The sequence below is a fragment of the Anolis carolinensis genome, unplaced genomic scaffold (genome assembly GCF_035594765.1).
Source record: "Anolis carolinensis isolate JA03-04 unplaced genomic scaffold, rAnoCar3.1.pri scaffold_12, whole genome shotgun sequence".
Classification (NCBI taxonomy): domain Eukaryota; kingdom Metazoa; phylum Chordata; class Lepidosauria; order Squamata; family Dactyloidae; genus Anolis; species Anolis carolinensis.
In genome coordinates, this window is record NW_026943823.1 from 9,509,681 (window position 1) to 9,533,682 (window position 24,002).

The 24,002-nt window shown below is 40.7% G+C and overlaps 1 protein-coding gene across 1 annotated transcript; it reads left to right on the forward strand.

The window, feature by feature from the left end:
• The first annotated feature begins 263 nt into the window (after nucleotides 1-263).
• Nucleotides 264-23,088, forward strand: pou3f4 (POU class 3 homeobox 4). Its single transcript, XM_062963927.1, has one exon. The coding sequence runs from the start codon at nucleotides 367-369 to the stop codon at nucleotides 1,435-1,437; it is 1,071 nt and encodes a 356-aa protein (XP_062819997.1). The 5' UTR covers nucleotides 264-366; the 3' UTR covers nucleotides 1,438-23,088.
• The last annotated feature ends 914 nt before the right edge of the window (nucleotides 23,089-24,002 follow it).

Consider the following 24,002-nt stretch of genomic DNA (forward strand, 5'->3'; position numbering starts at 1 on the left):
AAGAGCTCCCCATTGTCACTGCACACCCCACTTCCACGGATACCGAGGTCGGAGGCGAGGCTGAAGTCCCTCCCTCTCCCCAGCGCCAGCCAATGGGGCCGCACTTCCTGCTCGGGACTCCTTGGCTTTAACCCTGCCTTGCCCGCGCCTGGCTCTCCCCCTCCCCTCGTGGATTTCAATGTCTCGGGCGGCGCCGGGATTGGCTGCGACGGGAGGAGGAGGGGGAGGGGAGGGGAGGGGGCGTCGGCGGCGGGCGCCTGCCTAGTGCCTACCCTCTCTGGCTGCGGAGAGAGAGATGTCAAAGGCGGGCGGGCGGCGGAGCGGCGCAGAGGAGGCAGCAGCGGCGTCGGCGGCGTCGGAGGAGCCATGGCCACGGCGGCGTCCAACCCGTACAGCCTGCTGGTGCACGCCGAGGCCGCGCCGGGGATGCCGCAGGGCGGGCCCTTCCGCGGGCACCACCAGAAGCTGCTCCAGAGCGACTACCTGCAGGGCAACGGGCACCCCCTGGGACACCACTGGGTCACCAGCCTGAGCGACGCCGGGCCCTGGGCCTCGAGTTTGGCCGAGCAGCCGGACATCAAGCCGGGGAGGGAGGACTTGCAGCAGCTGGGGGGGCTCTTGCACCACCGCTCGCCGCCTCACCACCACCACGGCAACGGGGGCGTCGGGGGAGGCGCGGGACACTTACAAAGCGCCTGGTCCAGCAGCCCCAACCCTCCCGGGAATGTTTACTCCCAAGGCGGGTTCGGCGTGGGAGCCATGCTGGAGCACGGCGGACTCAGCCCTCCCCCGACCGCCGCCAATTCGGTCCCAAACAACAACGTGGCCACGGCGCTGCTCCCAGAGCCCCACGACCCCTTGAACAGCCACCCCGGCGACCCTTCCGACGAGGAGACGCCCACCTCGGACGAGCTGGAGCAGTTCGCCAAGCAGTTCAAGCAGCGGCGCATCAAGCTGGGCTTCACCCAAGCCGACGTGGGTTTGGCGCTCGGCACGCTGTACGGCAACGTCTTCTCGCAGACCACGATCTGCCGCTTCGAGGCCCTGCAGCTGAGCTTCAAGAACATGTGCAAGCTCAAGCCGCTGCTCAACAAGTGGCTGGAGGAGGCCGACTCGTCCACGGGCAGCCCCACGGGCCTCGACAAGATCGCCGCCCAGGGCCGGAAGAGGAAGAAGCGCACCTCCATCGAGGTCTCCGTCAAGGGCGTGCTGGAGACCCACTTCCTCAAGTGCCCCAAGCCCGCCGCCCAGGAGATCGCCGCCCTCGCCGACAGCCTCCAGCTGGAGAAGGAAGTCGTCCGCGTCTGGTTCTGCAACCGGAGGCAGAAGGAGAAGCGCATGACGCCGCCCGGGGAGAACAACGGAGGGGCCCCCGCCCACGAGGCCTACGGGGCGGGCGGGGGAGGGGGGCCCAAGGCGGACTGCAGGGACCTCTGACCCCGGACTGAGCCAGCCAGCGCCCTGGGGTGGGGGGAAACAGAGGCCAGGACCTCCCGTCGGACTCTTGACTCCGGATCTCCAAGACTCCTCTCCGCCAAAGCCAACCATCTCTCCCAGGCATGGGCACACTGCGGCCCTCCCTCTGGGTGTTTTTGGACTTCCTAACAGCCTCAGGCCCCTTTGAGCGGGAAAGGGAAGGGCCGGAGCAGGACCATAGCCAGAACAAAACTGGCTATGGCCCTGCTCCTGAAGAGTGGTTCCGTAACGCTAAATAATTTAGGAATCAGGCTCCGTGGATAAACTTCAGTGGACACTCAAGACTAGGCATCCTCAAGCTGTGGCCCTCTAACTCCCAGCTTGTCCAAGGGTCAGGAATTCTGGGAGTTGGAGGGCCACAGTTTGAGGGTGCCTGCTCTATCTGTCTCTATCTGTGGACACACATGGGGATTTAAATAATTTAGGAATCAGGCTCCATGGATAAACTTCAGTGGACACTCAAGACCAGGCATCCCCAAGCTGTGGCCCTCCAACTCCCAGCTTGTTCAAGGGTCAGGAATTCTGGGAGTTGGAGGCCCAAACAGCTGGAGGGCCGCAGTTTGAGGATGCGTGCTCTATCTGTCTATCTGGGGATTTGGTTAAACAGTGAGTAAACATGAGTAAATTCATGAGAAATATTTCACGGGGGTTGAACCCCTACCCACCCCACCCCCCCTACAGCCCTGGCCTCAGGCCCCTTTGAGGAGGAAAAGGAAAGGGTTAGGAATGATGGGAGTTGAAGTCCAAAACAAGGCTGAAGTTTCCCCATGCCTGATCTATCCTGAGGTCTCTTCTGCATTGCCATACAGTCCAGTTTGGTCAAGGCAGATCTGCTTTGAACTGGGAGATAGGAGGCCCCTTTTGCTCTGCCATATCTGCTCTGAAATGGGTTATGTGGCAGTGTGGACTCAAGGCCCTTCCACACAGACATATAAACCAAAATATCAAGGCAGGTCATCCACAGTCTCTGCTTTGAGCTGGATTATATGGCACTATAGACTCAGGGCCCTTCTTCCCAGACATGTAACCCAGAATATCAAGGCAGATCATCCACTATACCTGTTCTGAACTGGGTTATATGGCACTGTAGACTCAGTTCAACTGGGTTATATGGCGGTGTGGACTCAGAGCCCTTCCACACAGCCATATAAACCAAAATATCAAGGCAGACCATCCACAATATATGTTTTAACTGGATTATCTGAGGCCCCTTCTACCCTGTCATATCTGCTTTGAGCTGGGTTATACTGTACAGTAGACTCATAGCCATATAACCCAGAATATCAAAGCAGATCCTCCACATTTCTCCTTTGAACTGGGTTATATAACACTGTAGACTCAGGGCCCATCCACACAGCCATGTAACCCAGAATATCAAGGCAGATCACCCACAATATCTGCTTTGAGCTGGGTTATCAGAGCCCACACTGCCAAATAATGGTGTTCAGTGTGGATTTTCTACAGCTATGTGGAAAGGGCCTCAGGTAATCTCCTTCAAAGCAGATCATAATAATATAATAATACTTTATTTGTAGCTCACTCCATCTTCCCTAGAGGACTCATGTGGATGATCTGATTTAGTCTGGATTATTTGGCAGTCTAGACTCTAATAATCCATTTCAAAGCAGATCATGTGGATGTCTTGTTTTGATAATCTGGATTCTAGGGCATTGTAGAAGAAGCCTGAGTCTACATGGCCCTATAATCCATCTCAGGGCAGATAATGTGCATTATGTAAATGGGGCCTGAACAATCCCTTGTCCCTTTCTGATTCCAGAACTGGATCAAACTGCAGTGTGGACTCCTCTCTTTTCCAGTTGGACTCAGGAACCGATTGGATGGCAGCCTGGATCCATTTTGAGCTTGTATCTACTCTCCTATAATCCAGATTTGCTTTGTACTGGATTATATGAGTCCATACTGACATATAATCCAGTTCAAAGCAGACAATCTAGGGGCCCCTTCTACACTGCCATATACAAATCCAGATTATCTGCTTTGAACAGGATTATATGAGGCTGGATTTACACTGTCATATAAAATCTTTGGAGGGGATTGTCTGGTAGGGTGCATTCATATAATCCAGTTCGAAACAGATCTTGTGTTTTATCTGCGTTGATAATCCGGATTATAGGGCAGTGTGGAAGGTGCCTGCTTTGAACCGGACCAGACAGCAGTGTAGACTCCTCTCCTCTGGATTCAGAACCTGGAGTCTCCAATTCCATCCATCCTGAGGGGTCTCTCCATCTCTTTCCTGACATCCAGACGATTTGCTTTGAGAGGAGTCTGCTCTGTTACAGGATCCCAAGCAGATCATCCGGATTCAGAAAGGGTGCCGATCCAGCCTGAGCGATTCCTTCCTTCTTCCTCTCCTTCCTTCCTCCCTCCCTCCCTCCTTTCGCTGCCAAAGCAAACCCAAAGCGAGCTTTTTTCGGGAAGACCCTCTCATTTTGCATCCCATCCCACAATACCAACTCAAAGTGTGTGTTTTCCCCCCAGTGTCTATCCTTTTCCTTCCCCTGTCGCTCCCAAAAGCCACGCAGCAGTGGAATGAATGCAGTTGAACTGCCCGGCCTCCATGCTCTCCTGATTATTACTAGCATTATTATTATTTCCTTCCTTTCTTTCTCTCCCAGAATTATTCAGAATCTGAATAATCCCACCGACATTTCCAACAAATGAATTCCAAACTATTCAATATTAGTGCGTGGATACAGTTGTGTTGTTATTATTGTATTGTCAAGTAGGTTGCTGTGAGTTTTCCGGGCTGTCTGCCCATGTTCCAAAAGCATTCTCTCCTGACGTTTCGCCTGAATGTATGGCAGGTATCTTCAGAAGTTGTGAAGTTTGTTGGAAACTCGGCAAGTGGGGTTTATACATCTGTGGAATAATGTCCAGGGTGGGAGAAAGAACTCTTGTCTGAGGCAATTAATCACCTTGATTGGCATTGAATAAGCCTTGCAGCTTCAATGCCTGGCTGCTTCCTGCCTGGGGGAATCCTTTGTTGGTAGGTGTTATCTGGCCCTGATTGTTTCCTGTCTGAAATTTCCCTGTTTTCTGAGTGTTGTTCTTTATTTACTGTCCTGATTTGAGAGTTTTTTTAAAATGCATGATGAGTCAACCTGGACACAGCATATTATTTGAGAACACAGAAATACTGGACCACTTCTAACAACTAATATGTCAGACTACACATTGGAGCCATTGAAACCCACAAGTATGTGGACAATTTCAACAGAAAGGAGGAAACCATGAAAATGAACAAAATCTGTCTACCAGTATTTTTAAAAAAAATTAAAATCAAGACAGTACATAAAGAGCAACACTCAGAAAACAGGGGAAATCCAGATAGGAAACAATCAGGGCCAGCTAATACCTCCCAACAAAGGATCCCCAGGCAGGAAGCAGCCAAGCTTTGAAGCTGCAAGACTGTTCAATGCAAACTGCAACATTCACAGAGTTCTTTCTCCCACCCTGGACATTATTCCACAGATATATAAACCCCACTTGCCTAGTTTCCAACATACTTCACAACCTCTGTGGATGCCTGCCATAGATGTGGGCGAAACGTCAGAAGAGAATGCTTCCGAGAAAACTCCTAGCAACCCATTATTATTATTATTATTATTATTATTATTATTATTATTATTATTATTATTAAATATGCTATGGGGTGCTTGGAGGTGTCTTTTCCCCCCACAAAGGGTGGAAAACAAAAATAATCCCACCATCCCCATTTGGGGGGTCAAAACTGCATTCATTCTACACAGTGTCACAACGTGTGAAATAATTTTTCTGTTCCTGGTTGGAAAGTGTCATTTCCCATTTCCGTTCGTGGCCCTTATTTGGAAAGTCGTAGTTATATTCCAAAAACTTTGTTTTTGCGGCTGCCAGGAAATACATGGAGTTGGGTGAGAGCAAAGGAGACGTGGATTGAAAGCCTATGGCAAAGACAGTGGTGTCCGAAGGTGGGGCAAAAACAAAGTTTGGGCAGTAAATGAACTTTCCCCATATTTTAGGGCACGGCCGATTAGGAAATGATGTTTATAAGCCAGGAACAAAAAGTGGTCTGGATCACGTATGGGCAAAGTTAGGTGTTTTGGACATCTGGAGGACCCAAGTTTGCCCATGAATGGTCTGGATAATGGTCTAGATGCCCCCATTGTTGTCCTCTCCTCTCCTTTCTTGATCCCTGGCCTCTGTTTCTCGACATCATACCATTGTTCTGTTTGAAAACAAAAGACAAGACGTGCCTAACTGCCTCTCAATAATAACCTTTCAGCGCCTTGCCGGGGGAAGGAATATTGTTTTTCTCCAAGGACTTTCCCCCCATGTTCCTGCTTCTTTTCCCTCCGCTTTGGCTGGATGGGGCTCAGAAAAAAAAAGACTGACTTTCTTCCTTCAATTCGCCACCTTCTTCCTCTTTTTCTCGGACTATTATTATTATTATTTATACGATGCCTTCGGAAGCAGGTGGACCACAGTGGAGTTTTTCCTCGCTTTCCTTCTCTGGCTTTCTCCAAACGGGTTTGGTGCCGGATCCTGACGGTTTGTACTCTCCTTGGAGCTTCCAGAAGGTTTTTATTTTTTACTTTTCCAGACTCTTCCCCCCCCCCCTCAAAGGACATAACACGAATCGGGTTGGGGTCCCCAAGAAGGACAATGAGAAGAAGGTAAAGAAAGCGAAATCCGCTTTGGGTTGCTTTGGGACTGGGGCTCTCTTTGCTTTGGAAAAAAAATCCCAAAACAAAACAAAATATTGTCTTTATAGCGCACTTGCAGATAGCCATATAACCCAGAGTATCAAGGCAAAAATATCCCACAATATCTGCTTTGAATTGGGTTATCTGAGGACCCTTCCGCACAGCTATATATCCTAGAATATTAAGGCAGAAAATCCCATAATATCTGCTTTGAATTGGGTTATATGGGCCCTTTCATGCGGTCCTATATCCCAGAATATCAAGACAGAAATTCCCATAATATGTGCTTTAAACTGGGTTATATGAGTTCACACTGCCATATAACCCAGGGCCCTTTCATGCAGCCCTATATTCCAGAATATCAAGACAAAAAATCCCATAATATCTGCTTTGAATTGGGTTATATGAGTCCACACTGCCATTTAACCCAGGGCCCTTTCATGCAGCCCTATATCCCAGAATATCAAGACAAAAAAACCCTGTAATACCTGCTTTGAATTGGGTTATCTGAGTCCACACTGCTATATAACCCAGGACCCTTCCACACAGCCCTATATCCCAGAATATCAAGACAAAAAAATCCCATAATATGTGCTTTGAACTGGGTTATATGAGTCCACACTGCCATATAACCCAGGGCCCTTTCACACAGCCCTATATCCCAGAATATCAAGGCAGAAAATCTCACATTATAAGTGTGGACTCAGATAACCCAGTTCAAAGCAGATATTGTGAGATTTTCTACCTTGATATTCTGTGTGGAAGGGCCCCCTGATAACCCAGTTCAAAGCAGATAATATGGGATTGTATACAGTTGTGTGGAAAGGGGCCATCGTTTCCCCTCTCCCGCCCTGGTACGTCTACACTGTAGAATTAACGCGGTTTAACACAACTTTGACTGCCTTGAGACAAGGCTATGGAATCCCGGGTTTGGTGGTTTGGAGATGAGATTGAGAGCCTTTCCACACAGCCCTATATCCCAGAATATCAAGGCAGGAAATCCCACAATATCTGCTTTGAATTGGTTTATCTGAGTTCACACTGCCATATATTCCAATTCAAAGCAGAAAATGTGGGATTTTATTCAGCTGTTTAGAACAGCCCATAGAGAAGGATAAAAGAAAAAACTCTTTAAATTACAAATCCCAGGATTGCAACGCATTGGGCCCCATCTACATTGCGAAATAATAATAATAATAATAATTATTATTATTATTATTATTATTATTATTATTATTATTATTATTATTTTATTATGACACAGCAAACAAGATAGATATGCTGGATTTCGTATCACAAAATCACAAGTCGAACACTTCCCAAGTGTCTAGGACTGTGTGATGTATTTTCGGATGATGCGTGCAGACCCCAGTAGGGTGGCCTTTTGCAGTTGGCCAGGAGACTCAGGGCGGCTTCCAAAACAAGGCAGGCAATCAATGCCCCATATGATAGAAAATAACATCTTGAAATTAAATTAAAATCAATCCGGGACGGTCTAATCGCATGAAACTGGATGTTATGATTCTATCTAACACTAGAATCGTATAATAATCGTAGAAATCCAGTTCAGACTGCATTATATAAAGGGATCATATAATTCCCTTTACTGTGCATTATAAGAGCAGTGTAGATGAGGGCCAGAGTCTGCACTAATAATAATAATAATAATAATAATAATAATAATAATAATAATAATAATAATGTTTTAATAATAATAACCAATAATGATCAGATTGTATAACAGTATCCGATAGGATAATTATTATTTTTATTTATACCCTGCTTTCTCTGCACTATTTATTATTATTATTATTATTATTATTATAATATTGGTTTTAATAATAATAACCAATAATAATAAGTGCAGACGCTGGCCCCATCTACACTGCTATTATAATACAGATTGAAGGGCATGATGAGTTAATTTAATGCAGTATCCGATAGGATAGGATGGCATTATTATTATGTTTATTTATACTCCACTTTCTCTGCACATTATTATTGGTTTTAATAATAATAATAATAATAATTGCAAACTCTGGCCCGATCTACACTGCTATTATAATGCAAATTGAAGGGCATGATCACTTTATATAGTTCAGTATCCGATAGGGTAGGATAATTATTGTTATTATGTTTATTTATACTCCACTTTCTCTGCACATTATTATTGATTCTAATAATAATAATAACAATAATAACAATAATAACAAGTGCAAACTCTGGCCCCATCTACACTGCTATTATAATACATATTGACGGGCATGATCAGTTTATACAAAGCAGTATCCGATAGGATAAGATAAGATAATTATTATTGGTTTTAACAACAACAACAATAACCAATAATAATAAGTGCAGACTCTGGCCCCATCTACACTGCTATTATAATGCAAATTGAATGGAATGATATGATCACTTTATATAATGCAATATCCGATAGGATAGGATAAGATTGTTATTATTATTGCTTTTAATAATAATAATAACAATAACAACAACAACAATAATAAGTGCAGTCTCTGGCACCATCTACACTGCTATTATAATGCAGATTGAAGGGCATGATCACTTTATATAGTTCAGTATACGATAGGATAGGACTATAACTATTATTAGTATTATTAATATTATTGGTTTTAATAATAATAATAATAATAATAATAATAATAATAATAATAACCAATAATAATAATAGGTGCAGACTCTGGTCCCATCTACACTGCTATTATAATGCAGATTGAAGGGCATGATCACTTTATATAGTTCAGTATCCGATAGGATAGGACTATAACTATTATTATTATTGATTTTAATAATAATAATAATAACAACCAATAATAATAATAGGTGCAGACTCTGGTCCCATCTACACTGCTATTATAATGCAGATTGAAGGGCATGATCACTTTATATAGTTCAGTATCCGATAGGATAGGACTACAATAATAATAATAATAATAATAATAATAATTATTATTATTATTATAGTCATATCCTATCGGATATTATTATTATTATGTTTATGTTTATTTATACCCCGCTTGCTCTCTCTCTACACAAAGAGACTCAAAGCGGCTTCCAGGAAAACCCAATGCAATGTAGAACCTAAAACGCAGACAAACATGAAAATAGAATTAAATATTGACGGTATTTGAAAAAGAAACAGTTTACAATCCTTTTAAAATGTATTCAAAGTGAAACCGCGCGGTATGGCGGTGTAGATGGGGGCCTGCGTCAGGGCGGTGTCAAACTGCGTTAAGTCAAGAGTATAGACGCACCCTCGGCTCACCGTTTGAGTTGGGGAGCCGTGCGTATTTACAAGTAGGCTGGATTCGCAATGCAAAAGAATGGGGTTTGAGCCCCATTAGACCCATATAATGTGCTTCAAGGCAGTTCAGATTCCATCATATGACAATAATGAATCATTTTGGGAGTGTAGATCCAGCCATAAAAGGAGTTTGTCCATCTGATCCAACAGACAAACGGAGGGCGCATTGTTTGGGCATATTTTTCCATTGTCCTCCATACACTGTATTGATCCCAGAGACATGTCAGGAGCCCAGGGTGTCGTTTCCATTGCCCTTGGATCTCAAATAGGAAAGGCCTCATCCATGGAAAGACCTTGCCAACTTCCTCATCGAAAGGATAAATATATTTTTCTCTCTCTTTTCCCATGAAATGAAACATATCCCATCATCCCGGCTTTTCCTGTTGAAAACAGCCCCCCAAAACACTTCTCTTCTTCTTCGACAATATTCGCTATCTTTCTGCCAAGTTTATATGGAAATCAAGAGAACTGTACAGTTTTGTATATTCTAAATGGGGTTTTTGTTTATGTTTTGTTTTTTTGAGGGAGGGGGGTGGAGTTCTTAATTTAAATAAAGGGGAGGGGGGAAAGATCATTTAGATTCTTCATTTAGTAACTGATGTATAATAAACGCTATTTTCATTTAAAAAAAAAACCTCAAAAAGATTGCTTTTTTCAAGTATAATAATAATAATCAACGGCCTCCCGCAGCGGCCAAGAATTATTTATTTTCCAATAAATAACGCATTATGTTTTTTAAACAAAGTTTTTAATTTTTTTGCCAAAAAAGTAAATAAATAAGGCAACCGTCAAAGGAAGGAAGACTAAGACGGAAAAGAATAATAATTTGCTTTTGATGTTTTGATTGTTCAACCATTTTTAGTTCAAGGAACTGGGGTTTATATGGATGCAATATTTTGTTGTAAAGACAGACACACAAAGGAAGTCTAAATAAAACATTTTGATAATTTAAAAATGCAGAAAGAAAGAGAGAGGCAACATATTGTGTTATTTGTGCAAAGTGTCCAGAGCCGAGAAAGGGTTGTTTTAAGGCAGGTCTCGGTTTCAAACCTTCCACTATCCCTTCATACACTGTTTACAAATGTGTGCATATGTATCTATACAATCTGGTGTATGTGTTTGCGAATATACACACTGGTGGATTATTTCTACATATACCTGTTTCCCCCCAAAATAAGACAGGGTCTTATATTAATTTTTGCTCCAAAAGATAGGTTAGGGCTTGTTTTCAGGGGCAGTCTTATTTTTCCAAACTGACTTTTTAAATTAACTCTAGGGCTTCTATTTTGAGCATCCTCAGAAATGCTGAAAAATCATAACAGGTCTTATTTTCAGGGTAGAACTTATTTTTGGGGAAGGAAAGTATATGTGCATTTTTGGGAACAGCTTGCCCATATACATATGGTGAAACAAATGTTTTTGTTATCCATGGACACAATACCCACATCTACAAATACGTATATATTTACCCACATGCACACATCTATATATGTTTATGCAGGATAGATCCAGTTTGTGGGTGTATATGTGTGTATTATTGCTATTGTAATTGTTGTTATTATTATTATTGTTACTACTGCTACATGTGGATGGTATGGAGGCCTTGGCAAAGACAAGAGGCTGGGGCTGGTTGGTTTGCAGTTTGCAGGCTTTCAAAAAGGAAATCTATTTATCATTAATAATAAGAATATTAATAAGGAAATAGAAAGAAAATGAAAATCTATTAATCATTGATAATAATAATAATAATAATAATAATGAAATAGGAAGAAAAATATATCATTAATAATATTAATAATAATAGAAATAGGAAGAAAAAGGAAATATATCATTAATAATACTAATAATAATAATAATAATAATAATAATGGAAATAGGAAGAAAAAGGAAATCTATTTACCATTAATAATAATAATAATAATAATAATAATAATAATAATAATAATAATAGAAATAGGAAGAAAAATGAAATCTATCATTAATAATAGTATTAATAATAATAGAAATAGGAAGAAAAAAGAAATATATCAATAATACTAATAATGGAAATAGGAAGAAAAAGGAAATCTATTTACCAATAATAATAATAATAATAATAATAATAATAATAATAATAATAATAATAATTTTTGATAAACTTGTTTTCTGTTGGGAAGAGACATTTCCAGAGGAAGGAAGTAGCAAAAATGATCTCTGATTATTTCTTGCCTAAGAAAACCCTATGAAGTTTATGGGATCTCCGTAAAACCAGAGGCAACTTGAAGGCACATATATGTACACAGAGAGACTTTCATTCTGAAAGCTGAGATACTACAAAGGTTACTGCCTATATATGTATATGTATATATGTGTGTGTGACTTCAAGTTGCCTGTCCTCTTAGGACGACCCCATGCATTTCATAGGATTTTTCTCAGGCAACAACAGGCCTCTACCAATCTCCTAAAGCCAAAGGAGTTTGGGGGAGAAAGAAAAGGGAATTTTCTTTCCCTGCATTCTAGAAAGAGAATATTCTAAAGCCTTTTCCTTTGGAGAAATGCTAGCAATATAAAGATCTCTCTCTCTCTCTCTCTAAATGCTATGACTTTATGTGGCGGGTGTTATGTAAGAAACTCTTTGTTTTCCCATATATATGTGTGTGTATAACGACAACATTTTATTAAGGTCCAAAGACCTTATTGCACCCTAGGTGTATAAGGTATGCAGATTAATGAGATGTATGTATATATACACACATAGGTAGACTGTTTACATCTGTGGATTTTGTTTCCGAAAGATACCAAATCCAAACTAATCGAATAATAAATTATAAGTTGGCAGCTTATCATTGCTGGCTAGGAGTAAAATATTATGTGCCGATCAAAAATGGGCAAATTGCATTTTATAGCCAAAAAATGCATATTCTCTGCATATTTTTTTCAAAAATATTCAGATGGATTTGGTACCTTTTGGAAACAAGCTATCTCTTTCCACACGGACACGAATGTGTTTATGTGCATGTAAACAAATACTTACGCCAATATAGATATGTGTGTGTATAATCTATATTTTTATCCACACACATATACACACAAACAGAAACGGTTTGCTAAATGTGTATTTATAAATGTATATGTGTGTGAGAGTGAGCGGATATCAAAATTCATGTGTTTTCCCATATATGCATATTGACAGACAGCTTACATACACATGACTGTAAGTGTATACAGATGTGTGTATCTGTACAATCTGCCGGTGTATGTGTTTGCATATATACACACTGGTGGATTATTTTTTACATATATATGCCTGCTTGGGAACAGTTTGCCCATATATACACATGGCAAAACAAATGCTTTTGTTATCCATTCATACAATACCCACATGTACACATACATATGCATTGATGTTTATGCAGGATAGATCCAGTTTGTGTGTTTATATATGTACATTGTTGTTATCATTGTTAGTGCTACATTTGCGTGGTATGGAGGCCTTGGCAGAGGCAAGAGACTAGGGCTGGTTTGCTTGCACTTTGTTTGCTGGCTTTCAAAAAGGAAATCTATTTATCATCTATCTTTCAATGCTCAATCACCATTCTTTGTGGCTTGTAGAAAAAAAAGTAGTATTAAACTACACAACCCTTGTGGATGGAGAATATCCAAGATTGCAGTGATCCTGTTGTAAATGAATAGGATATATGTGTGTGTGCGCATGTGTATGTGTACACACACACACACGTGTATATATCTGGGTGATATATGGGTCTAAGTTGTACATTTGGTAACTTAGGGATCCTGTTGTAAATGAATAGGAAATGTGTGTGTGTGTGTGCACACACGTGCACACACACAAATATCTGGGTTATATATGGGTATAGGTTGTGCATTTGGCAACTTAGTGATCCTGTTGTAAATAAATAGGAAATATGTGTGTGTGTGAATGATGTGTGTATGTGTGTGTGTGTGTGTGTGTATACACATACACACACTCATATATCTGGGTGATATGTGAATCTAAGTTGTCTGTTTGGCAACTTAGTGATTCTGTTGTAAATGAATAGGAAATATATGTGTGTGTGTATATGTATATGTATGTGCGCACGTACACACACACACAAATATCTGGGCGATATATGGATCTAAGTTGTCCGTTTGGCAATTTAGTGATACTGTTGTAAAAGAATAGGAAATATATGTGTGTGTATGTATGTATGTATGTATGTGTGTGTATACACACACACACACACACACAAATATCTGGGCGATATATGGGTCTAAGTTGTCAGTTTGGCAACTTAGTGATCCTGTTGTACATGAATAGGAAATACATGTGTGTGTATATATGTATATGTATGTGCGCACGCGCACGCACACACACACACACAAATATCTGGATGATATATGGATCTAAGTTGTCCTTTTGGCAACTTAGTGATTCTGTTGTAAATGAATAGGAAATACATGTGTGTGTGTATATGTATATGTATGTGCACACACACGCACACACACACAAAAATATCTGGGTGATATATGGATCTAAGTTTTCCATTTGGCAACTTAGTGATTCTGTTGTAAAAGAATAGGAAATATATGTGTATGTATGTATGTGTGTGTGTGTATACACACACACACATACAAACATAAATATCTGGGCTATATATGGGTCTAAGTTGTCAGTTTGGCCTTTCCCCTTTGCCCCCTAATCGTGTCCATTTCAACTTAAGGACTGTCCAAGGCCTGCCTGACTTTCTCTCCCTCTCTCTCTTTCTTTCTTTCTTTCTTTCTTTCTTTCTTTCTTTCTTTCTTTCTTTCTTTCTTTCTTTCTTTCTTTCTTTCTTTCTTTCTTTCTTTCTTTCTTTGCGTGGGGATGGCCTCTGCTGCCTCCTCAGCCACTCCAACGTGCTATCCTTTCTCTCTTTCTCTCCCTTTCTTTCTCTCGCTCTGTCCTTCAGAGGCCAGGGCTATAGGTCTGCCCTGCTAGGTCTGGCTTAGCCCCTTCCTTGGCACCATTGGTGGGTCAGCGACAAAAGAAAGGGGCAAACAAAATGGGTTCACCCTTTGCCCTCCCTTGACCTCGGTGGGCAAGTTGGGAGACATCTGACTTGCCAATGATCCTACAGAAAGGGACATAGTGTGTGGATGGAGGTCTTGGCAAAGACGAGGCTGGGGCTGATTTGTTTGCAGTTTGCTGGCTTTTAAAAGGAGATCTATTTATCACACTGGCCAATACTTATTTGGTGCTTCAAATGGTAGCCCTTGTTTTGTTTCTTTGACCTAATGGTTCCAAAAACTACACCCCACCCGTTCCCCCGTCACCTCTAATTTTTGAGATACAGAATATATGGCATATGCCAGTTTCCAATAGAAAAACCATGATAATCAATACCACATCTAAGAAACCAGAACAAATAATAATAATACAGTCTATCCAAATGCAATTTTCTGAATCAGTTCCCCAAAGAACGCCAGGAAAAGGGCTGAGTTTCTGTTGTTGTTGGTTTGTGTTATCTATTTATCTTTCAATCTATCCTCTTTGTTTGTGAGTTGTAGAAAAAAGAAGTACTAAGTATAGTTTGGGAGGGGAAAAAACCTTTGTGGATGGGGAATCTCCGCAATGTCTGTGATCCTGTTGTAAATTAATAATAGGAAGTTAGGAACCATATATGCTGGATCATGATGTCCATCATCTGTCTTGTGTATTCAGTGTGTAATCCTGCCCTGCATTTGTACTCCTTGTGTTTAGCTTTCACAAGCTTTCTTATGATGGAATAGTTCAGATGAGCCACTCAAAGGCCCTATGTGATCCATACTGAATTGCAAAAATAATAATATACCGTCAGGCTCCAGTTTGTTACGCATTGGTTCCTGGAGCCTCTTTATATCCCAGTGTTTTTGTCTCACTTGGAATAATTCAAAAACTGTCTGAAATCCAACCATTGGAGCTAATCTGGGAAGGAAGAAATAGGATGCAACAATACTCTTTGAAATGCCCATAAGTGATATTATAATGCAGAATATTCTAAGACGAATCTCCCCTCCGCCACGCAATGTCTGTGTGGCGCAGGAAAGAAACACTGTGTTCCCAAACGGTTCAGTGATTCCGTCCTGGCCGTATATTCTCTCCTGTGTTTTCTATCAGTCAGACTCCATTCTCTTCAGAATGGATTTGTAAGAGTCTGGGGCTCAGCAATGGGCACTGATGGATCTGTTGAGAATGGTTGCCGGAGCAGTTAAATGGACATGAATTCGCCTCCTTTTGTTGCATATTTAGCTATTGTCACCCCCAACCTTTGGGAACCGAAGGGGGGATCCTTGGCCTGGCTTTAGTTCCCATAAAAGCTCCAGACGTGGCTGGAAAGGGCAGGAGGGGGTGGGATTCAGGGGGTTTCTTAGGATTGTCGTTTATAAAAATGGGGAGGAAAAATAGACTTAGGAAAATAAACAATAACCATTGATTATAGGCAGTGGGATGACAGTGAGTTTTGTTTGTATTTCTTCCCTATAACCAAGGTGTCGGTTGTAGGAAAATCAGGCAAAAGATAGACAATCAGTGCAAAAAAAACATCAATTGAAACATTAATCCAGGCAACCAGGAGGGTTGGGGGCCAGGAAAAAGAAGGGAGGAAGGCCAGGCCCACACAACATATCCTTCAAGAGCAAAGAGAAAGAGTGACGGCCACACTTTAGTAAATCTAGGCTTATTTTTAAAAACAAATCCTTACTTAATATGCACAGCTTCCCATTTGCTCCTATTACATCAAGCTGTGAGAAAGAGAGAAAACAGGGCAGTGGGTGCCCTTGTTGTGATTGTTGCATATTATTATTATTATTTTCCTGATTTTATCTCTTGATTTGAGACACATTAAAGCGCATTTTCAAAATCTATAGCATATACGTATTAAAACAGAATTAAACAAACGTGCGAATAAATTATCCTCTCCATCCCTTTCTAGCCCCTTCCCTTCTCTAAATAGTTTTTGTGCTTTAGCCTTCGACAGACTTCTATTTTCTAGATTTTAATGTGAAATGTCTTGTATGAGACTGTACCCCACTCTCCTTATGCTGGTCCATGGCCATAAAAAAAGATCTTTGATTTTGATCTTTTGATTACAAATACAGTAGAGTCTCACTAATCCAAGCCTCGCTTATCCAAGCCTCTGGATAATCCAAGCCATTTTTGTAGTCAATGTTTCCAATATATCGTGATATTTTGGTACTAAATTCGTAAATACAGTAATTACAACATAACATTACTGCGTATTGAACTACTTTTTCTGTCAAATTTGTTGTATAACATGAAGTTTTGGTGCTTCATTTGTAAAATCATAACCTAATTTGATGTTTAATAGGCTTTTCCTTGATCAGTCCTTATAATCCAAGATATTCGCTTATCCAAGCTTCTGCCGGCCCATTTAGCTTGATTAGTGAGACTCTACTGTACATTAAAATCCCTTAAAATGCTTAGAAATAATTCAAGTGGTGTATATATATATATATATATATATATTAACCCCATGGCTCATGCTTTAAAACTTTCTTCCTCAAAGGCCTGTCTGGATTTTAAAAATAATTAATCTTATATATGACACAGAGCTTGAGGGTTGTTATTCGTGAGAGACTTCAGAACAGTAAGGTTTTTCATTAATAATGGAGTCAGGATGATGATGATGATGATGATGATGATGCTGATAATAATAATAATAATAATAATAATAATAATAATAATAATAATACACTTTATTTATATTCTGCTCTACCTCCCCGAGGGAACTTAGAATGGATTGCAACATACACAGATAGGCAAACATTCAGTGCCTTTAATACAGTGGAATAACAATGACGTACAAATACACAGAACAAAGGTAAAGGCTTCGCCTTTCATCTCCGGCTTTCTGGAAGTGGCTCTCAACTCTGGCCATGGGGAGGTGCTCTTGTTCCATTTCCAATCTGGGGAGCCTGTCGTCTGTAGACACGTCCTGATTGTGTTGCCGGCAAGGCTGCATGGGCGCCTTTAATACCTTCCCACTGAAGCGGTACCTATTAATCTACTCACATTTGCATGTTTTCGAACTGCTAAGTTGGCAGGAGCTAGGGTTGACAGCAGGAGCTCATCCCGACCAGCAGTTTTGAACTGCTAACTTTTAGGTCAGCAGATTCAACAGTTCAACCTGTTGGGCCATCACAGCCGTTAATCAGCGTGGGTTCTGACAATTAAGAAAAGTGATAGTTTTGTATCCATCTCAAAATAGGCTTCTCCTCCACCTTTGGTACTTTGTCTGGTCAATTGCCCACAAAAGCTCCATTGCTTTCCAAGAAGGCTTCTGGGATGCTTTGGAGTAAAATCCCAGGAAGGAAAACCCACAGTCATAGATAGATAGATAAATGGATCCATGAAAATATTTCAGAAGAAAATGTGACAAAGGAAGATGAGGGAACCCTTAGAAAATGCTTCCAGTCAGAGCAAACTGGCATTGGGATGGATGGAGAAAGACCTGGCCCTAGATCTGGAGGTTCAGGTTGTAGCCCTGGAAGGATTTTAACCAGAACCCAGAGCTGGGTTATCCAGATGTTTTGGAGCACCATTGTGTTGACCCGTGTTTAGCTGGACCTTTAGGGAGGCCAAAACCAACTCCTTAGTTGCTCAGCCCATCATCCATGTTTCATTGAATGAGTTTGATGAGTTTTCTCATCTAAATGTTTCCATCTCATCTGTTTTATTCCCTTCTGCCTTAATGACGTTTTTATCAAAGTTGTGCCAAAACAAGCCAAATAACCAACAATTTAGGACCCCATATATATGTTAACTCGGTGCTAATTATGATATAATCATAATTAGGACCAAGTTAACAACAAAACCACTAGGCCAAATCACACCAAATTTGGCCACAATACTCATCACTTTCCAAGGTGACCATCAAAAAAGAAAGAAAGAAAGAAAGAAAGAAAGAAAGAAAGAAAGAAAGAAAGAAGGAAAGAAAGAAAGAAACAAAGCCAGAAAAATCCCATTGTTACCCAACTTGAATACCATTGAATAGCCTTGCAGCTTCAAAGCCTGGCTGCTTCATACCTAGGGGACTCCATTGTTGGCCAACTTGAATACCATTGAATAGCCTTGCAGCTTCAAAGCCTGGCTGCTTCATACCTAGGGGACTCCATTGTTGGCCAACTTGAATACCATTGAATAGCCTTGCAGCTTCAAAGCCTGGCTGCTTCATACCTAGGGGACTCCATCATTGGCCAACTTGAACAACATTGAATAGCCTTGCAGCTTCAAAACCTGGCTGCTTCATACCTAGGGGACTCCATTGTTGGCCAACTTGAATACCATTGAATCACCTTGCAGCTTCAAAACCTGGCTGCTTCATACCTAGGGGACTCCATTGTTGGCCAACTTGAACAACATTGAATAGCCGTGCAGCTTCAAAACCTGGCTGCTTCATACCTAGGGGACTCCATTGTTGGCCAACTTGAATACCATTGAATAGCCTTGCAACTTCAAAGCCTGGTTGCTCTATACCTAGGGGACTCCATTGTTGGCCAACTTGAACAACATTGAATAGCCTTGCAGCTTCAAAGCCTGGCTGCTTCATACCTAGGGGACTCCATTGTTGGCCAAATTGAATACCATTGAATACCCTTGCAGCTTCAGAACCTGGCTGCTTCATACCTAGGGGACTCCATTGTTGGCCAACTTGAATACCATTGAATAGCCTTGCAACTTCAAAGCCTGGTTGCTCTATACCTAGGGGACTCCATTGTTGGCCAACTTGAACAACATTGAATAGCCTTGCAGCTTCAAAGCCTGGCTGCTTCATACCTAGGGGACTCCATTGTTGGCCAACTTGAATGCCACGAAGAAAACTCCACAGCAACGCGTGGCCGGGTACAGCTAGTATGTATGTGTATGTGTGTGTGTGTGTGTGTGTGTGTGTGTGTGTATACACACACACACACATACATACATACATACACACACACTGTATCTGTGTGTGTGAGTTTTATGTAACACTCTTTTCCTTGGCCTATGTTTGAAAGCCTTGATCCAGTTCTTTGTATGCCATTTGGTTGAGAGTCTCATCCTGCGCTTTCCATCTATTCAAGACTTCTAGTGGGTGGCAATGAAAAAAGTGTGTGCTTTCACCCACCATTTTCGCGGCCCCAGACTGGGATGCCATGGATGACGGTGGGCTGCGTTTGGCTTGTAGGGTCACAGCTTGGGCAGGCTTACTGTAATGTATGCAGACTGCATGAATGGAGATGATAATGTATGCAGGTGGTATGAAGCATTACATGCAGGAAAGGAGCTGAGGTTTTGTTGATGATTATCCCGGCCTTGAAATCCCTGGTTAAAAAACAAGCCCTATTTTATTTTATTTTTTTACTGGGCTGTTTCAAATCCTGGGTTGGGATGGGAGAATGCCGCTTTCCTCCACGAGAAATCTCCCATCTTATTAACGATAGGATTTATTTATTTCCAAGCCCTTGTAACAGTAAGCTGGCCCTGTTTTTTCCCCACTGGGGATACTCAGATAATTAGTGTGCGTCTGCTTGTGTAGGCTGAAATTTAATAAGATCCCCCTTCTACGTAGAGGACTTATCAATTAAATAGGCCGTACCCAGAATTATAAGCATATTTTGGCTAGAATGGCTCCCACAAAGGATTGAGGCTGTGTATTGCTTCCCAAATCTGGGCAGAGAGGGGAAACATCAATTCCCAAACTCACAATCATTCTTTGCAAAAATTGCGCTATTGCTGTAATTAAAATATTGTAACTTAGCACACAGGAGTAGAATTAAAATTGTCTAAGGAATTCGAACTCGCTGTCGTTTAAGGTAATTGTATATCAATGGTTTTCGTATCCAATATCTATAGGAAAGATTGGAATACCTCAACGATTTTGGAATCTGGAAATTTTCAGAGAGAGATTGCAACCCTCTCTGTATTGACCTGGGAGCAAATGGATACTCATTCAGACATTATTACTTCTAAGTAGTTATATATAGGATAAGCTGGAAAATGTTAAATTGCCTCTGTGTCTGTCTGTATGTTGTATGTTTGCCATGTATATGTGCATTGTGATCCACCCTGTGTCCCCTTTGGGGTGAGAAGAGTGGAATATAAACACTGTAAATAATAATAATAATAATAATAATAATAATAATAATAATAATAATAATAATATAGAATTGCAGCAGCCTGTGCATCCTATAATATAATTCAAACATTATTACTTCTAAGTAGTTATATATAGGACATATACAATTGCAGCGTCCGGCAGAAGCTTGGATAAGCAAATATCTTGGATAATAAGGAGGGATTAATGAAAAGCCTATTAAACATCAAATTAGGTTATGATTTTACAAATTAAGTGCCAAAACATCATGTTATACAGCAAATTTGACAAAAAAAGTAGTTCAATACGCAGTTATGTTATGTTGTAATTACTGTATTTACTAATTTAGCACCAAAATATCATGATATATTGAAAACATTGACTACAAAAATGTGATGGATAATCCAGAAGCTTGGATAAGCAAGGCTTGGATAAGTGAGACTCTACTGTAGTTATATATAGGACATTTAGAATTGCAGTGGCCTGTGCATCCTATGGTCATGCAACTGGATGCTTTCCTTTTGTTTGCATTCTCCTTGCTCTTGAACCCATCCAATGCTTACATTTCATTTGGCAGCTGAAAGGCAGAAATACAAGACAAGGCCGGCATAATAAAAAATAAGGAGAGAAGTTTTCAGAGGAACTGAGTCTCAAGGAAACCCATTTCAGGAGAAAGTTCTTTTGTGCTTCTCTTTTCAAGGTCTGGCCAAAGGAAATGCTTTCCTGCCACCTAATGTTAAGCACAGATCACTGTCGGCTTTCTCCTCCAGCCGGTTTGCATAAATATATTCATGACACACACCGACTGGAGCATTAAGCAAGATTTGGGAGGCTTGAATGGGATATTGCAAGTTAATCAGAAAGAGAAGACTTTCCCAATCACCTGATGTGAACTCATTCCCTTCTCTTCCCACATTTCATACATTCATCGGAGAACAATCAAGTCTTGAGGAAACATGGGATAAAAGCTCAGCCGTGATGCATATATATATATGAATCAAGATTTCGCTAAATATATGTGTATATGTATATATGTGTGTGTGTGTGTGTGTATACCACACACACATATTAATGTATATTAAGGAATACACACACACACACAGGTATGTGAATCAGAATTTAGCTTAATAATAATAATAATAATAATAATAATAATAATAATAATAATAATAATAATAATAAGGCCTAAAAGGCCTTTAAAGGCCTGTCTGGATTTTAAAAATAGTTACCATATATACTCGAATATAAGCCGATCCAAATATAAGCCGAGGCATCTAATTTTACCACAAAACAACTGGGAAATCATTGACTCAAGTATAAGCTGAGGGTGGTACATTTCAGAAATAAAAATAGGTACCAAAAAATTACATTAATTGAGGCATCAATAGGTTAAATGTTTTTGAATATTTACATCAAGCTCTAATTTAAGATAAGACTGTCTAACTCTGATCAAATCATTATTCTCATCTTCTTCAATGTAAATGTGCTTATGTATCCTTTTAATCATAATAGAGTAAAATAATACATGTAATAATAAATAGAGTAAAATAATAAATGCAATTAATAATAATAGTAAGATCAGAGTGAAATAATAAATGTATTATTATTATTATTATTAATAATAATAATAATAATAATAATAATAATAGAGTAAAATAAATGTAATAGTAGCAACAATAATAGAGAAAAATAATAAATGTACCATATATTCTTGAGTATAAGCTGACCCAAATATAAGCCAACCAGGACCCTCACCCGAGTATAAGCCAAGCGGGGCTTTTTTGGTCTTAAAAAGAGGGCTGAAAAACTAGGCTTATACTCGAGTATATACAGTAATCTTATATATGACACAGAGCTTGTGGGTTGTTATTTGTGAGGAGCTTCAGGAACAGTAAGGTTTGTAATTAATAATAGATTCATAATAACGATGATGATGATGATGATGATGATGATGATGATGATGATGATATACTTTAGTTATATTCCGTTCTATCTCCCTGAGAAGACTCAGAGCGGATTACAACATACACAGATAAGCAAATATTCAATGCCTTTAATACAGTAGAATAACAATGACATACTCATACACAGAACAAAGGTAAAGGCTTCCCCTTTCATCTCCGGGTTTCTGGAGGTGGTGCTTAACTCTGGCCATGGGGAGGTGCTCTTGTTCCATTTCCAAGCCTAGAAGCCTTTTGTTGGTAGACACCTCCTGGTCGTGTTGCCGGCATGGCTGCATGGGTGCCTTTATTGCCTTCCTGCCAAAGCGGTACCTATTGATCTACTCACATTTGCATGTTTTCGAACTGCTAGGTTAGCAGGAGCTAGGGCTAACAGCGGGCACTCACCCTGAACTGCAACTTCAAAGTGCCAACCTTTAGGCCAGAAGATTCAACAGTTCAATGGTTTAGCATGTGGCGCCACCAGGTTATATGTATGTGTATGTGTATGTATATATTCCTTAATATACATTGCATTATCTTTATATGCTGTAAATGAATTATTTTAAACACAGAGATGGTGTGTTTAAGATTTAAACATTCAGTGTAGTGGATTCCAAATGTGACTTGATATTAGGGTAATATTAGGCCAACCCAAGAAAGCTATAATCATGTGTGCAAGCTTTGGAGAATTCTAGATTTCTTCCTCAGCCAAACTGAATAGATCTGGCGATCTGAAGCTTCACACTATGGTTTTATCCATAGGTAAAGTTAATCAATAGATCAATCAGTTTAACTAAAAGTCAATTCATGATTTTTTTTTCGTGTCAAGAGCAACCAGAGTTGCTTCTGGAGTGAGAGAATTGGCCGTCTGCAAGGACGTTGCCCAGGGGACGTTGCCCGGATGTTTTGATGTTTTACCATCCTTATGGGAGGCTTCTCTCATGTCCCCGCATGGAGCTGGAGCTGATAGAGGGAGCTCATCCGCGCTCTCCCTGGGAAGGATTCATGATTCTATTAATATGTATTTAAGCAACTAACAGATTGATAATCAGAACTAGATTAGGAAGACGAGGTTGGCCAAAATGCTTATGGAATGCAAGCTTGGGGCTGGTGGACTATGTATGACTTGTATGACTTATATATCTGTGGAATAATGTCCTGGGTGGGAGAAAGAACTCTTGTCTGTTGGAGACTACAGTGTACCTTGATTAGCATCGAATAGCCTTGCAGCTTCAAAGCCTGGCTGCTTCCTGCCTGAGGGAATCCTTTCTTGGGAGGTGTTAGCTGGCCCTGATTGTTTCCTGTCTGGAATTCCCCTGTTTTCTGAGTGTTGTTTTTTATTTACTATCCTGATTTTAGAGGTTTTTTTTTAATCCTCTGAGGATGCCTGCCATAGATGTGGGCGAAATGTCAGGAGAGAATGCTTCTGGAACATGAAACTCACAGAAACCCAGTG

Coding starts and splice junctions, on each gene's coding strand:
- pou3f4 (XM_062963927.1), top strand. CDS start 367: ATGGCCACGGCGGCGTCCAACCCGTACAGCCTGCTGGTGCACGCCGAG.